At 31.3% G+C, this 19,507-nt stretch overlaps 2 protein-coding genes across 2 annotated transcripts; both read right to left on the bottom strand.

The window, feature by feature from the left end:
- Nucleotides 1-1,886: 1,886 nt before the first annotated feature.
- On the bottom strand, nucleotides 1,887-3,731 carry LOC113369308 (zinc finger protein 883-like). The gene has a single exon (XM_026610090.1). The coding sequence runs from the start codon at nucleotides 3,594-3,596 to the stop codon at nucleotides 1,887-1,889; it is 1,710 nt and encodes a 569-aa protein (XP_026465875.1). The 5' UTR covers nucleotides 3,597-3,731.
- A 5,860-nt stretch (nucleotides 3,732-9,591) lies between these two features.
- Nucleotides 9,592-10,467, bottom strand: LOC113369307 (zinc finger protein 525-like). The gene has a single exon (XM_026610089.1). It carries the CDS (start codon nucleotides 10,465-10,467, stop codon nucleotides 9,592-9,594), a length of 876 nt encoding a protein of 291 aa, XP_026465874.1.
- Nucleotides 10,468-19,507: the final 9,040 nt, after the last annotated feature.

The following is a 19,507-nucleotide window of genomic DNA, read 5'->3' as shown; positions in this document are numbered from 1 at the left end:
CATCTTTCTCACGAAACCATCTGGTGGCGAAACGGAGTTCGCCGGGTTTGCTAGTTAATTTATATTTTATTGATTAAGTCGATTATTTACATATATAGATATAAAATTAATATAAATATAATTAATATAAATATAAAATTAAATGGAAATAAACTAACAATTAACATCGATAAAATAAAATACATATATTTCAAACATAGAAAAAATACGAGAACACTAATCTAAATATTAAAGTAAATAATAGAGAAATAGAGGAAGTGGAAAGCATAAAATACTCAGGACTGATAATAAATGAAAAACTGACATGGACAGAACATATAAACAAAATAAAAAGAAAGATAGGAACATTAACAGTGGCTTTAAAAAGGATCCACTCTCTCGGCAAAAAAATAAGATACTAATTCTTAAAACGCAAATGATACCTATAATTTTATATGGAATAACAACATGGAACCAAACAACTAAATCTAACCTAAATGACATACAGAGAATAATGAATAAAGCCACAAAAATAGCATATAATTTTCCACATCTAACACCCACCAAATACTTACAGACAGAAACAAATAATGATTCACTAAATAACATAATTAAAATAGAGACATTCCTTTCATGTCAAAAATCTATGGATTATTATATTATGAAGCACCAAATTCAAAATTACATTTAATTTAAAGATCACATAAATCTGTTATAAAAATATAAATCAATTTGGTCTTTTGGTTTACAAAATAAATATAAAACCTATTGTTGATACAAAAAATTACAATAAATAAAATTATTATTATTATTAACTTCCTGTAGGACAGTTATAGTAATGGGCCAAAAATCAAAAATAAATTTTTTTGCATATCTTCACGTTTTGAAGGTTTTTGAACATTTTGGCATTCGTCCAACGTTTTCGAGCGCACGGTTCAACTGAATTGAATGGTTCAAAAAACATTCGATTCCTATTGATAGGGAGATGCACTGATTAGTTTTTGGCAAAGGCAAGTCCAGCAATTACGGAGATAAAGAGCAAAGAGTGCAGAAAATACAAATCGAGTTTTCAAGAGAACAGAGCATCCGATTTGAATGATAGAAAAAACATTCAATTTGCAATGATTGGGAGAAGAGGTGATTAGTTTTTGGCAAAGGCAGGTTCAGCCATTTCGAAAATACAGAACTAAATATGCAAAAAATGGCAGTTTTGAGAGAACTAAGCGTCCGATTTGAATGATTCAAAGAATTTTCTGCTTGTTTTAACAAAAAAAATTGATTTTGGAAAAAAACATTATTTCAAAATTTAAAAAAATTTTTTTTTTTTTGTATATCGAAATTATTTCATTTTAATTTGGATTTTGACTAAAGTTTTAATACACTTTAAACAAATAATTTCAGTTAATATAATTCTTATAAATATTAGACAAAGTTACAATATTTTTTTAAAATCTATTTAAACACATTTAATATTCCTCGAGCATTTCATTACGGTACAGGAAGTTGCAGCAATTTGCCTTAAGGCACGATGCCATACACCACTAGTTTCTATCAGCAGTCATGTTTCAGTTCCTGATTATATAAATCCATTATTAAATACTTATAATTATTCTCTGGTGTGTACAAGTATGTGCCTTTCCAAATGATTCGATAGTCTAAATGCATTGTTGCATATTTTGTAACATCACTAATGTGAATGAACATATGCTTATATAAATGAGTTAATTGTCTGAATATCTTATTGCATATTTTACATTTGTGAGGCCGTTCCCCACAGTGAATTAACATATGTCCTGTCAAGCTATATGAATATATGAATGACTTCTTGCATATCTTACATTTGTGTAGATGGTCACCAATGTGAATTTGCATGATTATTCAAGACACTTGGATCTGTAAATGTCTTATCACATATTTTGCCTAGTGTGAATGATCATATGTCTATTCAAGCTACTCGATTGTGTAAAAGTCTTATCACATATTGTACATTTATTAGGGCGTTCCCCAGTGTGAGTGAGCATATGTCTATTCAAGCTACTCAAGTGTGTAAAAGTCTTATCACATATTGTACATTTGTTGGAACGTTCCTCAGCGTGAATGAGCATATGTCTTTTCAAGCTACTCGATTGTGTAAAAGTCTTATCACATATTGTACATTTATTAGGGCGTTCCCCAGTGTGAGTGAGCATATGTCTATTGAACTTACTCGAGTGTGTAAAAGTCTTATCACATATTGTACATTTGTTAGAACGTTCCTCAGCGTGAATGAGCATATGTCTTTTCAAGCCGCTCAATTGTGCAAAAGCCTTATAACATATTGTACATTTATGAAGAAGTTCCCCAGTGTGAATGAGCATATGTCGTTTCAAGACACTCGATTGTGTAAATGCCTTATCACATATTGTACATTTATTAGGGCGTTCCCCTGTGTGAATGAGCATATGTTGATTCAAATGATATGAATGTATGAACTTCTTACCACATATTCTACAAATATGAGCTCGTTCACCAGTGTGAGTGAGCATATGTCTATTCAAGCTACTCGAGTGTGTAAAAGTTTTATCACATATTGTACATTTGTTAGGACGTTCCTCAGTGTGAATGAGCATATGTCTATTCAAGTCACTCAATTCTGCAAATGCCTTATAACATATTGTACATTTATGAAGAAGTTCCCCAGTGTGAATGAGCATATGTTGTTTCAAATGACTCAATTGAAAAAATGTCTTATCACATACTTCACATTCATTAGGACGTTCCCCAGTGTGAGTTAGCATATGTCGATTCAAATGACTCGATTGTGAGAATGTCTTATCACATATTGTACATTTATTAGAGCGTTCACCAGTGTGAACAAGCATATGTCTACTCAAACTATCCAATCGTAGGAATGTTTTATCACATATTGTACATTTATTAGAGCGTTCCCCTGTATGAATGAGCATATGTTGATTCAAATTGCATGAATATATAAACTTCTTACCACATATTCTACAAATATGAGCTCGTTCACCAGTGTGACTCAGCATATGTCTATTCAAATTATCCAAATGTTTGAATGTCTTATCACATATTTCACATTTATTAGGGCGTTCCCCAGTATGAATGAGCATATGACGATTCAAATGACTCGAGCTCATAAATGGTTTATCACATTGTTGACATTTATACGGTCTATTGGCAGTATCAGCATGAACATTTTGTTTTTGATTACAAGATTCATTCAAGTGTAAAGTTTGTTCTGTGGCATGAGCGCATATGTGTTGATCTAAATGATATTTTGTAGTAAATGCTTTATCACACTGGGTACATTTGAAATGTTTTTCACCTGTATGAGATTTTAGATGCACTTCTAATGCACTTGCTTCTGGAAAAGTCTTTGAACAAAATACACATTCATGTTCATGCACTACCATATGCTGTTTTGAATTGTACATCCCTGTAAATTCCTGTTGGACATCTTCTATTTTTACTATGGAATCTGTAAACCTCTTCTGACATGTTTCTACATCCTCTGAACAGGATTCAGGGTCTTCTTCAATTTCCTCTTTGATCTCTTCGATTGAATATTCTTGTGGTTCAATTTTAATTATCGTATCATCAGCTGCCTCTGACATTTTGAGATATTTGTGCAATGTGTATGTTCTGTAAGTATTGATAAAAATAGTTGATTGCTATTTAATGAGCTATTGCTGAATATGATAATTTAACTAGATATTGACAGTTCGAGAATGGAGTGTTTTAGAAAGGCAATGCATTTATCCAGTTGTAATATTTCTCAGGAGTGTGTGTATAAATCAATCTCTAGGCTTTCTCAATGGTTGGGTTTATTTCTAAAGATAGTTTTATTTTTAAATCTAATCTTACATTAAATTAACTGTAGTCAGTTTTAGAAAATCTATTTAACAGATGTGAAATTATTCATTCCGAACTTTTGGCTTATTGCAAAGCTGAAATATAGAAAGGTACAACAGAGCTTTAATTATCCATTGCCTACCTATATTTAAAATTAAATATTTATAGTTATTTCTGTACGAAATAAATATAATAAAAAATTAATCATGAGAAATAACCTCAAAGTATTTTACACTACCTTTATGTTTATCAATCAAACTCACAAACACTGCCTTTTAATACACACTAATAATTATACTTATGTATTTATATAATGTATTTATTATAATATTTAATCAATAATTATGTTGAATAATTAAATAAATAAAAAAATTAAATGTTTCATCAGTCCATTAAATAGTTTGACAGTTTGACAGTTGAATGAACTTCGGTAAACAAACTGATTATGGCGGCGCTCCAATGTCACTGTCGCCAACATAAGAATATTTGCGAGATATTCAAAATTAAATATAACAGAATTAAAACAAGTGCAACAATAGACATCAATCAAGATATACATGAACACTATAGTGTTCTATATCTATTATTAGATATTATATTAATGAAATAGTCAAATAAAAGGTATGTATATATAAAATATGAAAACTGTTTTTAAAATCTCTCATACCAGGCATCTCTGTTGGACTGAGATTTGAAAATAATGTGTATAGACAAATAAATAAATTAATATATATATATATATATATATATATATATTGAAATGAATAAAACAGCCAATGCGTCGAATGTAAACAATTTAATTTATTTTTTATACGTTTCGAGACTAGATGTGTCTCATCATTCAGCTAAAAGAAATTTACAATATAAAGAAAAGGTTTCAAAAAAATGAATTTATACAATGGAAAAATTAATTGAAAAAACAACAAATTATACACACCAGATCAGGAAAAACCCACTTTACTAAAACATTTTACAACACCACAATCACATGACACTACTGTAGGAAAACAAAAATAATTTACGAAAAGACCGAAAAAGGTAGATGTAAAAATGTATAAAATACATAATTATTTGTTTTCAAAGCATAGCAACACGAATGGACTAAGAATGCGTCGAGAGACGTGTAGACGGCTATGCGACCAACACGCGTGCATGTGGGAAGGGATATCAGGGGTGTAGTATGGCGTCAGATTTACAGAAATTAATTATATTTTGATAACTTTCTGAGAGTAAGCTAGAAGAACTGCGTTTGTTAACACAATTAGAATGTAAAAAGATGAAACATGATTCGGAAAATCTTCTAAGGTCTACATTTTTTTCTTTATATAAAATTATAGGATGGTCAGTATTAAACGAATGTTTGAAATTAATAATGTGCTCAGAAAACATTGTTTTAAATTGTCTAGGGTTTTTTGAATTATAAATATGTTGATTCATTCTCTTGCTAATGTATTGGGAACTTTCACCGATATAACAACTGTCACAATCTAAACAATTAATTTTATAAACGGCATCGGTGATTCGGTCAGACGGAGATTTTGATTTTAAGGTAGAAAACAGGGAACTGAGTGTGTTATCAAAAGTGAAAACTAAAAGAAAACCTTCAACAGAAAAAAGTTTTTTTAAAAAATAAGAAAAACTACCCAAATAAGGTAAACAAATAATGCCTTTATATTTGCTAAATAAAGAAGAAGAATTTGAATCGGCAGTAAAATATTTTTGAACAACGGAAGTGACATTATTATTATCAATATTGGTAACGTTTAAAAAATTTAACCTATTTTTAATTATATTATTGATTAAATGTAAAGGATAAGAGTTATTTGTGAGAATGGAGCGGACTAAATCCAAATTTTTATTCCAAAAAGTTTTATTGCTTAAAAGAATAGCTCTATCAATGAGAGAAATGATGATGGAAATTTTTACAGAACGAGAATGAAACGATAAGTAATTAATGTATCTACCGGAAGAAGTTGGTTTTTGAAACCAATCAGTTAAAATAAAATTGTTTTGGTTTCTAATGAGTTTAATGTCTAAAAAACTAATGGAATTGTCATCTTCAAACTCACAAGTAAACTTTAAATGATTGTTAAAAGAATTAAAGGAATCAAGAGTGGAGGAAATGGAATTATTTTCTAAACACAAGAGAACGTCATCAACATATCTAAAGTAAAAGAAAGGTTGAACAGAAAGTTTGGGTAGAACAAAATTTTCAAGTAACTGTAAAGTTAAATCTGCCAAAGGAGGACTGATGCTAGAACCCATAGGCATACCAAAAATCTGAGCAAAAAATTTATTGTCAAAACAAAAATATGTATTATTGAATATGAAATTTAAAATGTATTTAAACCAAAATAAATTGATAGTTGTATGTGGTCTGATGTCATTCCAACGATCCGAAATGGCATCCAACGCAAGATCCCATGGAACGTTAGTAAACAACGAAACGACATCAAAGCTTACCAAAGAAAAGTTAGACGGTATGCTTAAGTTGTTGAGATATTTTGCCAAAATAAAAGAGTTTGAGACATTAGTTTTTGATAAAATGGTGACCTTAGAGAGAATAGTACTTAAATATTTAGTTAAATTACTTAACGGTGAGTTTATGTCAGCAACTATAGGTCTTAACGGTAAATCTGCTTTGTGGATTTTTGGAAGGCAATATAATTTAGGGAAGTCTGGATGAAAAACCTTAAGGGAAAAACCTAAAGATTTGGATATTTGTTTTTTTTGGATTAAATTTGTGATAAGTTTATGAGTTTTTCTGTTTATGTAATCGGTAGGGTCATTAGTTAAAGGTTTGTATGTAAGTGTGTCATTTAAAAGCGCTTCGGTTTTTGAGAGATAATCAGACTTATTCATAATCACAGTAAGGTTTCCCTTATCAGCTCTGGTAACTAAAATGTCAGGGTTTTCTCTCAAGAACTTTTTGCATAATTTCAAATCTCTGGCAACTTCTAACTGTAAAGGATTGGAATTGGTATTTAAATTTTTTTTAATAAAAGATAAAAAATTATTGCAACAAATTAATCTTAATCTTGATTCCTTTTCTGGATCTTTTAATTTACAAATACCCAACTCTAGATTGCTAAGGATCTTTATGAAATTGAAATGTTTTTTGGAAGGGGGGAGAATATATATATATATATATATATATATATATATATATATATGTATATCGGAAAATTCATGTAACTTGCCTCAAGGCAAAATACCAATACCAACTAGTTTCTTTCATAAACATTTAATATATTCTTTTATAAACTCAATATTATTTTTTATATATTAAAATGACTAATCATAACAAAATAAATAAAAATCAAATCAAAAATATTGTATTATATTTTTCGATAAGAAGCCGATAATAGCTCTTTATTAAATTCCCGTAGGGCAAGTTATAGTAATCGCAAAAAAATCGAAAATAAAAATTTTATATATCTTTACGTTTCAAAACCTTCTGAACATTTTGGCATACCTTAGAAAAAATGAATGTATGTGTGTGTGTATGCGGATACAAATTTTCGTCGACGATTTCATACATTTCATACCGATCAACCGATTTGAATAATTCGAAAAACCATTCGATTCGCATCGTTAAGGAGACGTGCTGATTAGTTTTTGGCAAAGGCAGTTCTAGCCGTTCCAAAGATACGGGTCAAAAAATGCCAAAAACGGTAAATCAGTTTTTAAGAGAACAGAGAATTCAAAAAACATTTTACTTGTATTGACAAGATAAAAAAACTGATTAAATTTTTGGGAAGGCAGGTCTAGCGGTTATGGACTCTCAATAAAAATAATTTTAAACTAGTTGGTTTGGTATTTAGCCTTGAGGCAAGTTACATGAACTTCCCGAAATGTGTCGGCTAAATCGACTTAATCAAAAAAAAATGTGTAAATAATATACTTCATTAATCCTACTTTAAAAAAAAACGATAATAATTTTAGCAAACTTTGACGAATTTTTAAAATTAAACTACTTGTCGTTAGGCCGTAATATTACAGTAAGTTCTATAAGACCATGATGTATATCGCCAAAAACATTTCCATGAAAATCGGCTTAAATTTTTTTTTCAACAGTTAATTACAAGAAAACGGCTCGGTAGATTTTCATCTAAAATTAATCAGTACCATTCCCAACTAATATCTTTCGAACAGTTTTTGATTTTTTAAAATCGTTCGGTAGGATGAGCTTAAATGTGGACAAAAAGTTTTTTACAAATTACAAAGAAACGGCTTGGCAGATAGTTGCACAAAACTGACAAACGATAGTCCTCACCGAAATACATCAAATGGCTTTTAAATTTCTAAAATCGGTTCAGGCGTTTTTGAGAAAACGTCGATCAAAAGTCTAATTTTGACAAATGCCAAAAAGACCATACTGATTTTTGCAAAATTTGACGAATTTTTAAAGCTGAACCAGTTGTCGTAGGGCCGTAATATTTTAGTATGATCTAGAAGACTATGGTATCTATCGTCAAAAAAATAATCATAAAAATCGTCGAATTTTTTTTTTTTTAAACTTTATTACAAGAAAACGGCCCGGCCGATCTCTACCAAAAACTAATCACCACGATTCCCAACCAATATCTTTCGAACGGTTTTTGAATTTTCAAAATCGATTCAGAATTGCGGGCTAAAACGTAGACGAAAATTTTTTCACTTTTCTGCCATTTATGAAGAAACGGCTTGGCCGATCGTCGCACAAAACTGACAAACAATAGTCCTCGTCGAGATACATCGAATGGCTTTTAAATTTTTGAAATCGACCCAGCCGTTTTCGAGAAAACGTCGATTTACGGCAAAAAATCTGTTCACATACACACACACACACACACACACACACACACATACTTTTTCCAAATTTGGTCTCATTCGATTCAGAATGGCTTGAAACGTCGAGAAAACATAAAATTAGCGAATCGGGTTTTTTGATGAAAACATAAACTTCTCCTTCGGGAACTTAAAAATGCCGTTTGGCGGTCCAAAATGTTTATTGAACTTATGCACATCAAATTATCAGATATTTTATAGAGATTTTCATTATGTGTACACATTTTGTGTAATTTTTCTCGGGTTCCGTACCAAGATTTTTAATTACGATACGTCAAGTTCCAGCAATTGGCCTAAAGGCACGATGCTATGCAACCATAGACCTTATACAATACAAATTGTATTGTATTGAAATTGTATAAGGTCTATGTATGCAACCCACTAGTTTAGAAATTCTTAGATTTATAATAATGAATAGATAGATACAATTAACATAAACATATAACAATAAAGTATCCTTTGAAAATTCAGAAAAGAGCAATTCACGTGTTCATTTATAATCTCAAAAACGATAACGTTTGAATCATTATATATGTACAATAACGAAAAATTTCTTCATATTATATTATGTAAACTAAACAACTAACCGAATAGTAACCGAATATTCGGTGCAAGCCTAATGTAAAGTTTACGTTTTAAGGATTTTTTGAATACATAGACAGAAAATATTTATATAAATTTATTCATAATTCTATATATTTGTACAGTAGTAATAAAATTGACAATAAGTAATTCATAGATGTTTCACACTATTTCACACATGAAGTTAGTATCTGCTAATTATTATTTCGTTGATTTTCATCATGTACCCCACTATGACCATTCAACTTGTGTCTCCTCAAAGTGCTCCTTAGTGCAAAATCTTTATTGCATATTTCACATTCAAAAGGACGCTCTTTGGTATGAGTGATCATGTGTGATTTCAGATTAGATTTTTGTGAAAATGTCTGATTGCATATAACCACATTTGAAAGGACGTTCTCCTGTATGAATACGCATGTGCGTTGCCAAGTGACCCGATTGTGAGAATGTTTTACTACATATTTCACATTTCAAACAATGTTCTTTGGTATGAGTAATCATGTGTTGTTTCAGACTATATTTTCGTGTGAATGGCTGATTGCATATATCACATTTGAAAGGACGCTCTTTTGAATGAGTCATCATGTGTGATTTCAGATAAGATTTTCGTGAAAATACCTTATTGCATATATCACATTTGAAAGGACGCTCTTTGGAATGAGTGATCATGTGCGTTTTCAGAATATATGCTAGAGAGAATGCTTTATCACATATTTCACATTTGAAAGCGAGCTGTCCTGTATGAACAGCTATGTGATTTTTCAAACCTTTTTTTTGATTGAATGTCTGAAGGCATATTTGACATTTGAAAGGGCGCTCTGTGCTATGTAGAACCATGTGCGCTGCCAAAAATGAAATTTGTTTAAATGACTCATGACATACATCACACTTATGGATGCCTTCTTCGTTACAACTGGGTTTGTGATCGGCCAGGTGATCTTTTAAATAATTAGTTTCTGGAAATGAGACATTACCAATGTCACATTTATAAGAAGGTGTCTCAATTACCTCCTGCTTGACTTCTTCCTCTATAGTCACTTCGGAATTCATAAATCTTTCCAGACACGTTTTATCATCCTCAAAATAGGATTCAGACTTAACAATACCATCTACATAATTAAATTCATCATCAGTTTCACGTTTAACGTCTTCCATTGAATATTCTGGTGGTTCAAGTTTAATAGTCTGATCATTCACAGACTTAATCGTTGCTTCCGACATTTTTATATATCTTCACTACGTATATTTAACAAATATTATTGGATTCAACAATTACATACCAATTAATAATTCATTGTTAATCAATAATGTTCTTGAATGTGATAATAACGACTTTAACTGAATTTACATTTGTTGAACACACGAAGCTAATTTCTGATAATTTTGTCATACCAACATACGAAGCGCAACCGAGAATAAAAAAAGTGTGACAACATTGAAAGACAAAAAACCTATGTGCGTCAAACAAAAAAACAAAACTGTCAAACGTCAAAATAGTACACCCATTGTTATATTGTCTCTCACCTCTCACATTTAGACACCTTTTAGACAGTTAAATAGAAATCCCAATTGTAAGTATATAATTATTTACGAAAGCGGTTTTTTTACATTTACATGATCATACATTGTCTCTTCACAACCAATATTATTTCAGGGAACCAAACATATAGTTATTCAAAACCTAGTACAGTTTTGTTATAAATTATTAGGAAATTTTTAATTAGGGCTTCGCAGAGTGTTTTAGTATAGTTATTTTATTTACCCAGGTAAATGTTATTCAGGTTGTTTTTGTTTGCTTAGTGTGTTTTAATTCTATTGTAGGGTTCACTGAATTAAGATTAGGACTTCAGCCTGAACATCAAAATAGCTACAAGAGTCTTGTAGCATGTAACATCTGATTATTAGAACTTAATTCATATGTATATATGTATGTATGTATATATATACATATATATATATATATATATATATATATATATATATATATATGTATATATATATATATATTAAGCTAGCTTTACTCTAGCATTAATTAATTAATAAAACACCCTTTACTTCATACAAATACATTTAATAATCCACCAAATTAACACAACGCCGAACTGTACAACACTCAAGTTACCGCCAGACCTCGACTCGCACACAGATACATACTTCTGTTCCGTAGGGGATCAGACACTCTACATATGACACACCATAGAGCACATACACGTCAGGATAGACACTCTTGGCCGTTATATTCAAATGACAGACATACAATATTATAGTTCGGCCAATCCTGACCTCACAGGCGTCCCCGACTGATGAGATCTAATACAACAGTAATCTAAATCTAATATTACAACACAAATCATAAAACCATTACAACATAAATCATAAACCATTACAACATAAATCATATTTCATTCACTTATTGTCTCTACCAACTTTGTCGCCATCACTTATTGTCCTTATACGCCTATTATTTTTATACACTTATTTAATTTTAGTTCTAGCTTATTTCTGCGAATCATCTCTAACACCCTACGCAACACTTCAATATTCTCCTCAATTGTTTCTGTGGCCATTAGTAAATCGTTCATGTACACTATAACTTCACAGTTCATCATAAAACAACGAAAAATGTCACTTACATATCTCATAGATACATTCGGGCTATTACAATACCCAAATGGCATACGGTTGTATTCATATTCTCCCTGTGCACACCCCAAGCTAGTGTATTTTCTACTAGTCTCAGCCACCACCACATGAAAGAAAGCGTTCTCCAGATCTAGCTTCGTAAAATACCTCTTAGACTTCGGTGAGTCCAAGCAATCATCTATTCTTGGACTGGAGTAAGGATCGCGCACCACCCGTTTTCCAGTCTCCAAATATTCCTCTCTGACCAGATCTCCTACTGTCGCGACCACTCCATAGCCATGCATTTCAAATGCAGTCTCTGGCTCTTCCCGTTTTTCAGTCTCCAAATCTTCTGCTGTCGCTATCGCTCCATAGCCAAGCATTTCGAATGCAGTCTCTGTTTCTTCCGGCTTTTCACTCTCCAAATATTCCTTTTCCACCAGATCTCCTGCTGTCGCTATCACTCAATAGTCATGCATTTCGAATGCAGTCTCTGGTTCCTCCGGTTTTTCACTCTCCAGGTCTTCTACTGTCGCTACCACTTCGTAGTCATTTTCATCTGATATATTTATATTTGCTCCGTCTGTGGTAATCTCACCATCAATCGCCAATATTTCGTTAACTCGAAATGTAGTGCTGTCAGGCGCCACCTGCGCCGTACTCCGGACATGTTTGCAGAATCTCTGCTGATGCTCCTTTGAGCCACAGTCGTAGCATGCCACTCCATCGTTCTTAGGTTTGATACACCTGGATGCCATATGTCCCACTCCACCACAATTAAAACACCTCACCGTAGGATATGTGCCTTGTGGTTCCATTCTAGGAAACACTGTTGGCTGTACCCTCGTAGGCGGCATCATATTGCATCCGCGTTCCTCCGCTGTCAACTCGTTCATTACACATAACAGAGTTGCTAAATCCTTAAATTGGCTCATTTTGGCTTGAGCCTGGAGTGGCGGGTTGTCGAAGCCGTCTATCATATAAGCCATATCGAACTCCATAAAACCCAACCTATTCCCTAGCGCCATCTTTTCCTGAAAGTATGCGCTAAACGGTTCCTGTTTTCGTCACCTCCGAGACTCAAACCGCTTCATTCTAGTCATCCTGTCTTCTCCATTTTTGAAAAACGCTGTTAGCACCCTCTTCAGCTCGTCGTATGAATATGTCGCATACTCTGCCTTGCTGTCATATAATCGCCTCGCCCGCCCCGACAGCTTCGATGTTATCAGCACCGCCATCTTTTTCTTAGGCACCTCGTATGCATCCCGGACGGCCTCAACCTGTTCAAACCACGCCTCGATGCATTGCTCAGACGACCCGTCGAATATCGGTATCGTCGCCAACCACTCGCTGCTCGAGATGCTATCGTTTTTATTACTGGTTGTCGCCCTAATAAGATTAATCAAGTCCGTCAACGATAGCACTCTTAAGGCTTCGGGCACCAAGCTCTCAGCATCACCACCAGTAGCCATCTCACCAAATCTTATTTTATTTCCGCAATCTCCAGTTTTTAATTACACACATCGCAGCTCCGCGACTCGCCAACGTCAATATTACGCCCTGCTTTTGATATTTTCTCTCCACTCTGTTCTTATTTTGGTTAACCACGTGTTAACCTCACTTTAGCACAACAACACAAAACACACAAACTTACAAAATAACACCTGCACTTGTACGATAGCAAAGCACAGCTTGCTTTCTATCGCACCCCGTAATTATAATCCGCCTGATTAATAACACGGGCACTCCAAAAAAAGATTACTGAAATCGCCTATCTCAATAATCCATACCAATAATGTTCTCTAATAAAATTCTCCACGTTTTGATCCAATCCCACTTCTGAGCTTTAAGCTAGCTTTACTCTAGCATTAATTAATTAATAAAACACCTTTTACTTCATACAGATACATTTAATAATCTACCAAAATTAACACAACGCCGAACTGTTCAACACTGCAGTTACCGACACGGTTCCTCATGCAGTCACTGGCGGCCATTTTTTGACACGACAATATACTTCATGAAGAGGTGACAAACAAAGCAGGCGTACCAATATAAAAGTGTAAATAACCCTAGTACAGAATGACAGTTCATAGACGTCAATGTGACACTTACAATTTAATTTCAGCTCTCATATAATAATGAAAATCAATATATTATATATATTTAATTTTTCTCTACGATCATAATATTACGTAGAGGATTTAGTACTGTCATAGTATATAGCAATAATCATATTAAGTCTGAAAGTGGTAAAATGTAGTACTTATATAAGAAGTTTTATTCAGTAAGTTAAATAAACGTACAACTGTTTTCTCTGAAAAAGTTCTTGTCATATAAAAATGTGAATAATAATCTGTCGAAATAGTTGTGACGTGCATTTATATAGCTGAAATTTGTTAAATTCTCAATCAATAAGGTGGAGTTCTGTAAGTGCCACAAAGTTTTGTTCAGGCATTTGAAATTATTTCCAACCTTTTTATAAAATTAACAGTATGTATGGTATTGAAAAATTGAACCTCATTTTGGTCAACAAATAAAAGATTAATGCGTTAACATAAGCTTTAGCATTGTTTTTTTTTATCAAAAATATACTGTTTTTTATAAAAGAAGAAAAACTATTCATTTATAATAATAAAAATTTATTGAAATTATAGAACATATTAATATACATATATTTACAATTTAAAACCTATTTCCATAATATTGTTAAAGCATGGTATAATAAATATATTTATGCAAATAAAGCAAATACCAATCACATTTAATTAACATAATTAAATTATTTGTCGTTAGACAGAAAAATGCACACATAAGCAGTGTGTCATGATACTGGCAAAGCTATATAATGTATAGATATTTACAATTTGAAACACATTTCCATAACTTGAATGAATGGCTTAAATGAATTATATGCAAATAAAGCAAACATCAATAATAGTTAGTTATAAAGATAATTAAATTATTTACAGCATTAAATGCAAAGAATAACACATGTGAACACATAAGTAGCGAGTTATGTTATAGATAAAGTCATTTAGGTGAATAAGAATCACAACACCATAAATAATATATCATTACAAGCTATATCACACAAGAAAATCTCAGAATATTACTCCATTTTAGTCAGAATCATGATATAGTTAAAATTTAATCGGCACATTCATTATTAGCAAAATAATTAATAGTGAAATACATTATATTAAAGCATATTTACTTCTTTTGAATATATAGTGATGCCAAAGTAGAATATTTATTTTCTCAACACAATGTTGTTTCAGGATAATTATCCATTTATAATCAAATATAGTTATTTGTTCTTTCATTGTTAGGATCTTTTAGTTTATCTCACTTTGATCGAAAACTCAGACCACTCAAAATTGGAGCAATAGATGGATAAAACATAACACTTCAAAGGTTTTTTTTTAAATATGCAGTACATGGTAGTTGATTGATGAAGCTTAATACTTTTTTAATATCTGCCTATGTGTTTCCATTCTTATTATATGCAATATACAATTATACACTTGTAATTGATATTTCTTTTGTTATTTGAAATTACTCTATTCTATAATTTGATTTGCCTTGATTTATAATTTTCTATGTCTATCAATATTTTCCATCATGATTACAATTGCAGGTAATATTTTGCTATTTGCAATGCTATAATTATATTTGCAATAAGGTAACGCGAAGTACAATCAATACTCCTGAATATTCCATTTCTCATTCTGAAATTCTGAAAATATTTTGTTTTTCCTCAGTTTGGAGTATCCAACAGCTACTTCAAAACAATAATTACAATATTTTATTTATTAATTTATATTTGCAATATATTGATCCTAGTGATATACTCTCACAAATATTGGATATGTTTTGTTTAGTGTCATCATTTGATCAAATCTTGCAAACATGTAACCTCCATGAATACTAAAAGTGCTTTGATATTATATATTAAAGCTCTCCATGATTTACAGTAACAACTTAACTTTTTTATCTTTCCTATACTCCAACGCTCCAAAAAATAGTATATAAATCCCGCTACCACAAGTTTGAGGTAATTTACATTTTCGATGTGTTGATATTCAACATTCATACTGGCATCACAGATTCAAAATTGTAAATATTTGTAGTGAAAATTAAATAAGATAAGAATAAGGAAAGAATGTATGTCATGATTAGTCGATATTAAATAGATTAATAATGAAAATATAATAAACATATGAAGTCTATTAGCAAACTAAACAATAAATGAACTTAGATTTAGAAACAGTAGCATAGATTTAGAAACAGTGACAGATTTAGAAACAGGGTATTAACAGCTGTAGGTTTTAAAATAAGCCAAAAATGAAACTTGATGTTAATACATATGCAATAAGTATATGAGGTCACATATAAAAATTTTGAAAATTATATTATAGAAATAAATATAATTTAAATAAGTACCAATATGATAAATAAAGTAAATAAGAAGTATGTATAAAATTAATTAATTAAATAAATAAATAAATAAATACATATATATATATATATATATATATATATATATATATATATAATAAAATTGTTTCTTGGGCATCCATCCAGTAATTAAAAAACAGTTTTAATGAAAAATGTTTTTATTTATAGAGAACATACGTTTCGGGTCTGGATTTGACCCATCTTCAGTGCATACAAATAAACTTTGAAAAACAACACAAAAACACAAAATTGCACGAAAAATAAATAAAAGTGAAATAAAAAATTGATGAAACGTCGAGTTATGAAAATTTTTAAAAAAATTGTAAAATTAAAATTAAAATGAATGATATATTTTATTATAAAAAAGCTTATTCCAAACGAACATGTTGTTAGTTTGGAAGTTGTATTACGAGTGTCACACTCGTAATACAACTTCCAAACTAACAACATGTTCGTTTGGAATAAGCTTTTTTATAATAAAATATATCATTCATTTTAATTTTAATTTTACAATTTTTTTAAAAATTTTCATAACTCGACGTTTCATCAATTTTTTATTTCACTTTTATTTATTTTTCGTGCAATTTTGTGTTTTTGTGTTGTTTTTCAAAGTTTATTTGTATGCACTGAAGATGGGTCAAATCCAGACCCGAAACGTATGTTCTCTATAAATAAAAACATTTTTCATTAAAACTGTTTTTTAATTACTGGATGGATGCCCAAGAAACAATTTTATTATATTATTTCACCATCTGAAGAAAAACCTCGCTTTATATATATATATATATAATTAAAATAATGCGCAAGAGAATTCAATTTGTAACGAGGGAAAAATATCACAAACAAAATTAAATATACCTTTGATGTTTCTGATCAAATTTTGATCCAGCCTCACATATTTTATCAAATTTTCATGTCCCACATGTGTCTCCCAGTAAACAGCTTCAACATGTCCGTCATTATACACCTTGCACATAATTCGTGAGGGACAAGCATGCCCAATTTTTTTGCTACCCCTCAAACATGTTTCCTTTGTTTGGTGACTGTGTGATCGATGGCAATTATAATATTGAATGGTGCAGCAATTGTCTTTTGTTATGTATGCTGCAGTGTCCTTCACATATGACGTAATACTGTTCTGTTCCATCTCAGTTTTCCAGCTGTAAAATTCTATAGCAAAAGATGTAATTATAGAAATGTTTGTTGAAAATCTTCATAATCAAAAGTTGACAAACCATTAATAGAAGAAAACAGTTTGTCTTCGTGTTCAATATTGATATGGTGATGGCACTCAATAAGTTTTTGTAGTGCGCTGTACCGCGTGTAAGCATTCCCACAATTCTCAACGGGGCAAGTGATCCTGAGAACCCTTGGAGAACCTATAAATGAACAATTATGGTAACTTTGTGGATGTAATATTAAATATATTTAAATAATACTTATATTTTAATACCTGCAAAATGTTCTGAGTGCAGCGAAGCATTATCTTGGGGTCTGGGTCGCGTTGGGGTCACTGGAAAGAATGTGAGCGATTTGGATGATTGGGAAAGTAGTGGGGAAGATGGTTGTCGAATAAAGGAAACAGTATTGGAATTAGCGGTTGTCATAGGAATTGGTGAAGCAGGAAGAGCATATGAATGGAAGGATGTTGTAGGAACTGGTGAAGCAGGAAGAGCATATGAATGGAAGGATGTCTTTGGTATTGGTGAAGAAGGAAATGATGTAGAAGGATTTGGCAAAGAAAAAAGAGTTGTGTAAGAAGTTTGTGAAGCAGTAAGGGTACATGAATAAGAAGTAGAAGAAGGAATTAATGAAGAGGGTAGAGCATAAGAATGCAGCGCAAGGGATGTTTCTGGATTAATTCGGGAATCATAAAAATCCGTGCATTGGAGTTTGGAGTCTGTAGGAGATGTATCAGGAACGGAGGAATGAAATGTTTTGATGTGCCTTTGTAATGAGGAAGGAGCATGCAAAATTTTTTGGCAAAATGTACATTCAAAATTTTGAAAGTACTCCTTAGGCTGTATGTGATGTACTAACCTGTTGTGACGGCAAAGAGAACTACTGGAAGCAAAAGTTTCAAAGCAATGGATACATTGCTTTTGCTTTTTCATATTGAATATGAAAAAGAACCGGTTGAACTATAGTATAAACCTAAACTAACTTAAGCTATGATTAAAAGATAACTTATGTATAATAAAGAAATCGGAACTAAAATATAAAAACTAGAATATAAGCTAAAAGTAACGTAGGAATCAAATAATGAGATAAATATGAAATTCTTAAATGAAATGAAATCTAACCTAAATGTAACCTAAGCTAAGAATTGAAATGCAACCTAACCTAAGCGATTAAAACGTACCTTATATATTTGTCTAAAAATAAAATAATGCAAGAATACCTAGTCCTTAAGCGATCTAAAAAGTATAAAATAGCTATAACATAAATAGTAATATAATAACCCTAACCTATAAAACACGTAAAAACTAAGAAAAAGACCTTAACCTATAAAATGATAAAAAAGTAATAAACTTAGTAATTAAAAAAATAAATGTTAATATAATAATGACCAGTAACACACGATTAACAAGAAAATTATACTAAAACCGTACGAATAACGCACAAAATAATTAAAAAACGAGGTACCAAAAAAAAACACCGGAAAAGAATAGACGAACGGACGAACACATAGCACGAAAACCACACAAAATAAAACATGATAACGCTAAAATCCCATTCAACTTTGCAGCGAATGTGAAACACTTCTGACGTTTAATACAGCAAACTTCACACCCTAAAAAGGAACATTGTAGTGACTGCATAAGGACACTCATCAGACACGTCGCTTCGTGTAGTAATGGCGGCCATTTTTTTTTGACATGTCGGCCATTTTGTTGGTATTTCGAGTTAACTCATAAAGATGCATAAAAAATTCATGTACTGGTACATAATGACAGTTCATTATGACAGTTACAATTATATTTTAGCTCACATTTTTATTTTGACAAGTTACCATATTCATGTGGAATCAATATATTTATGCACATGCACATCAATATATCAAGTAATGTGTATTATAATTAATTTTTCTCTAGGATCATAATATTACGTAAAGGAATTAATGCTGTCACAGTATATAGTAATAATCATATTTAGTCTGAAACTGCTTAAATGTAGT

This window comes from Ctenocephalides felis, unplaced genomic scaffold (genome assembly GCF_003426905.1).
Source record: "Ctenocephalides felis isolate EL2017-DRISC unplaced genomic scaffold, ASM342690v1 CF-g0.4_SCAFFOLD_01224, whole genome shotgun sequence".
Lineage (NCBI taxonomy): Eukaryota > Metazoa > Arthropoda > Insecta > Siphonaptera > Pulicidae > Ctenocephalides > Ctenocephalides felis.
Note: the sequence above shows the minus strand (reverse complement) of the source record. Positions and strands in the feature narration are given on the sequence as shown.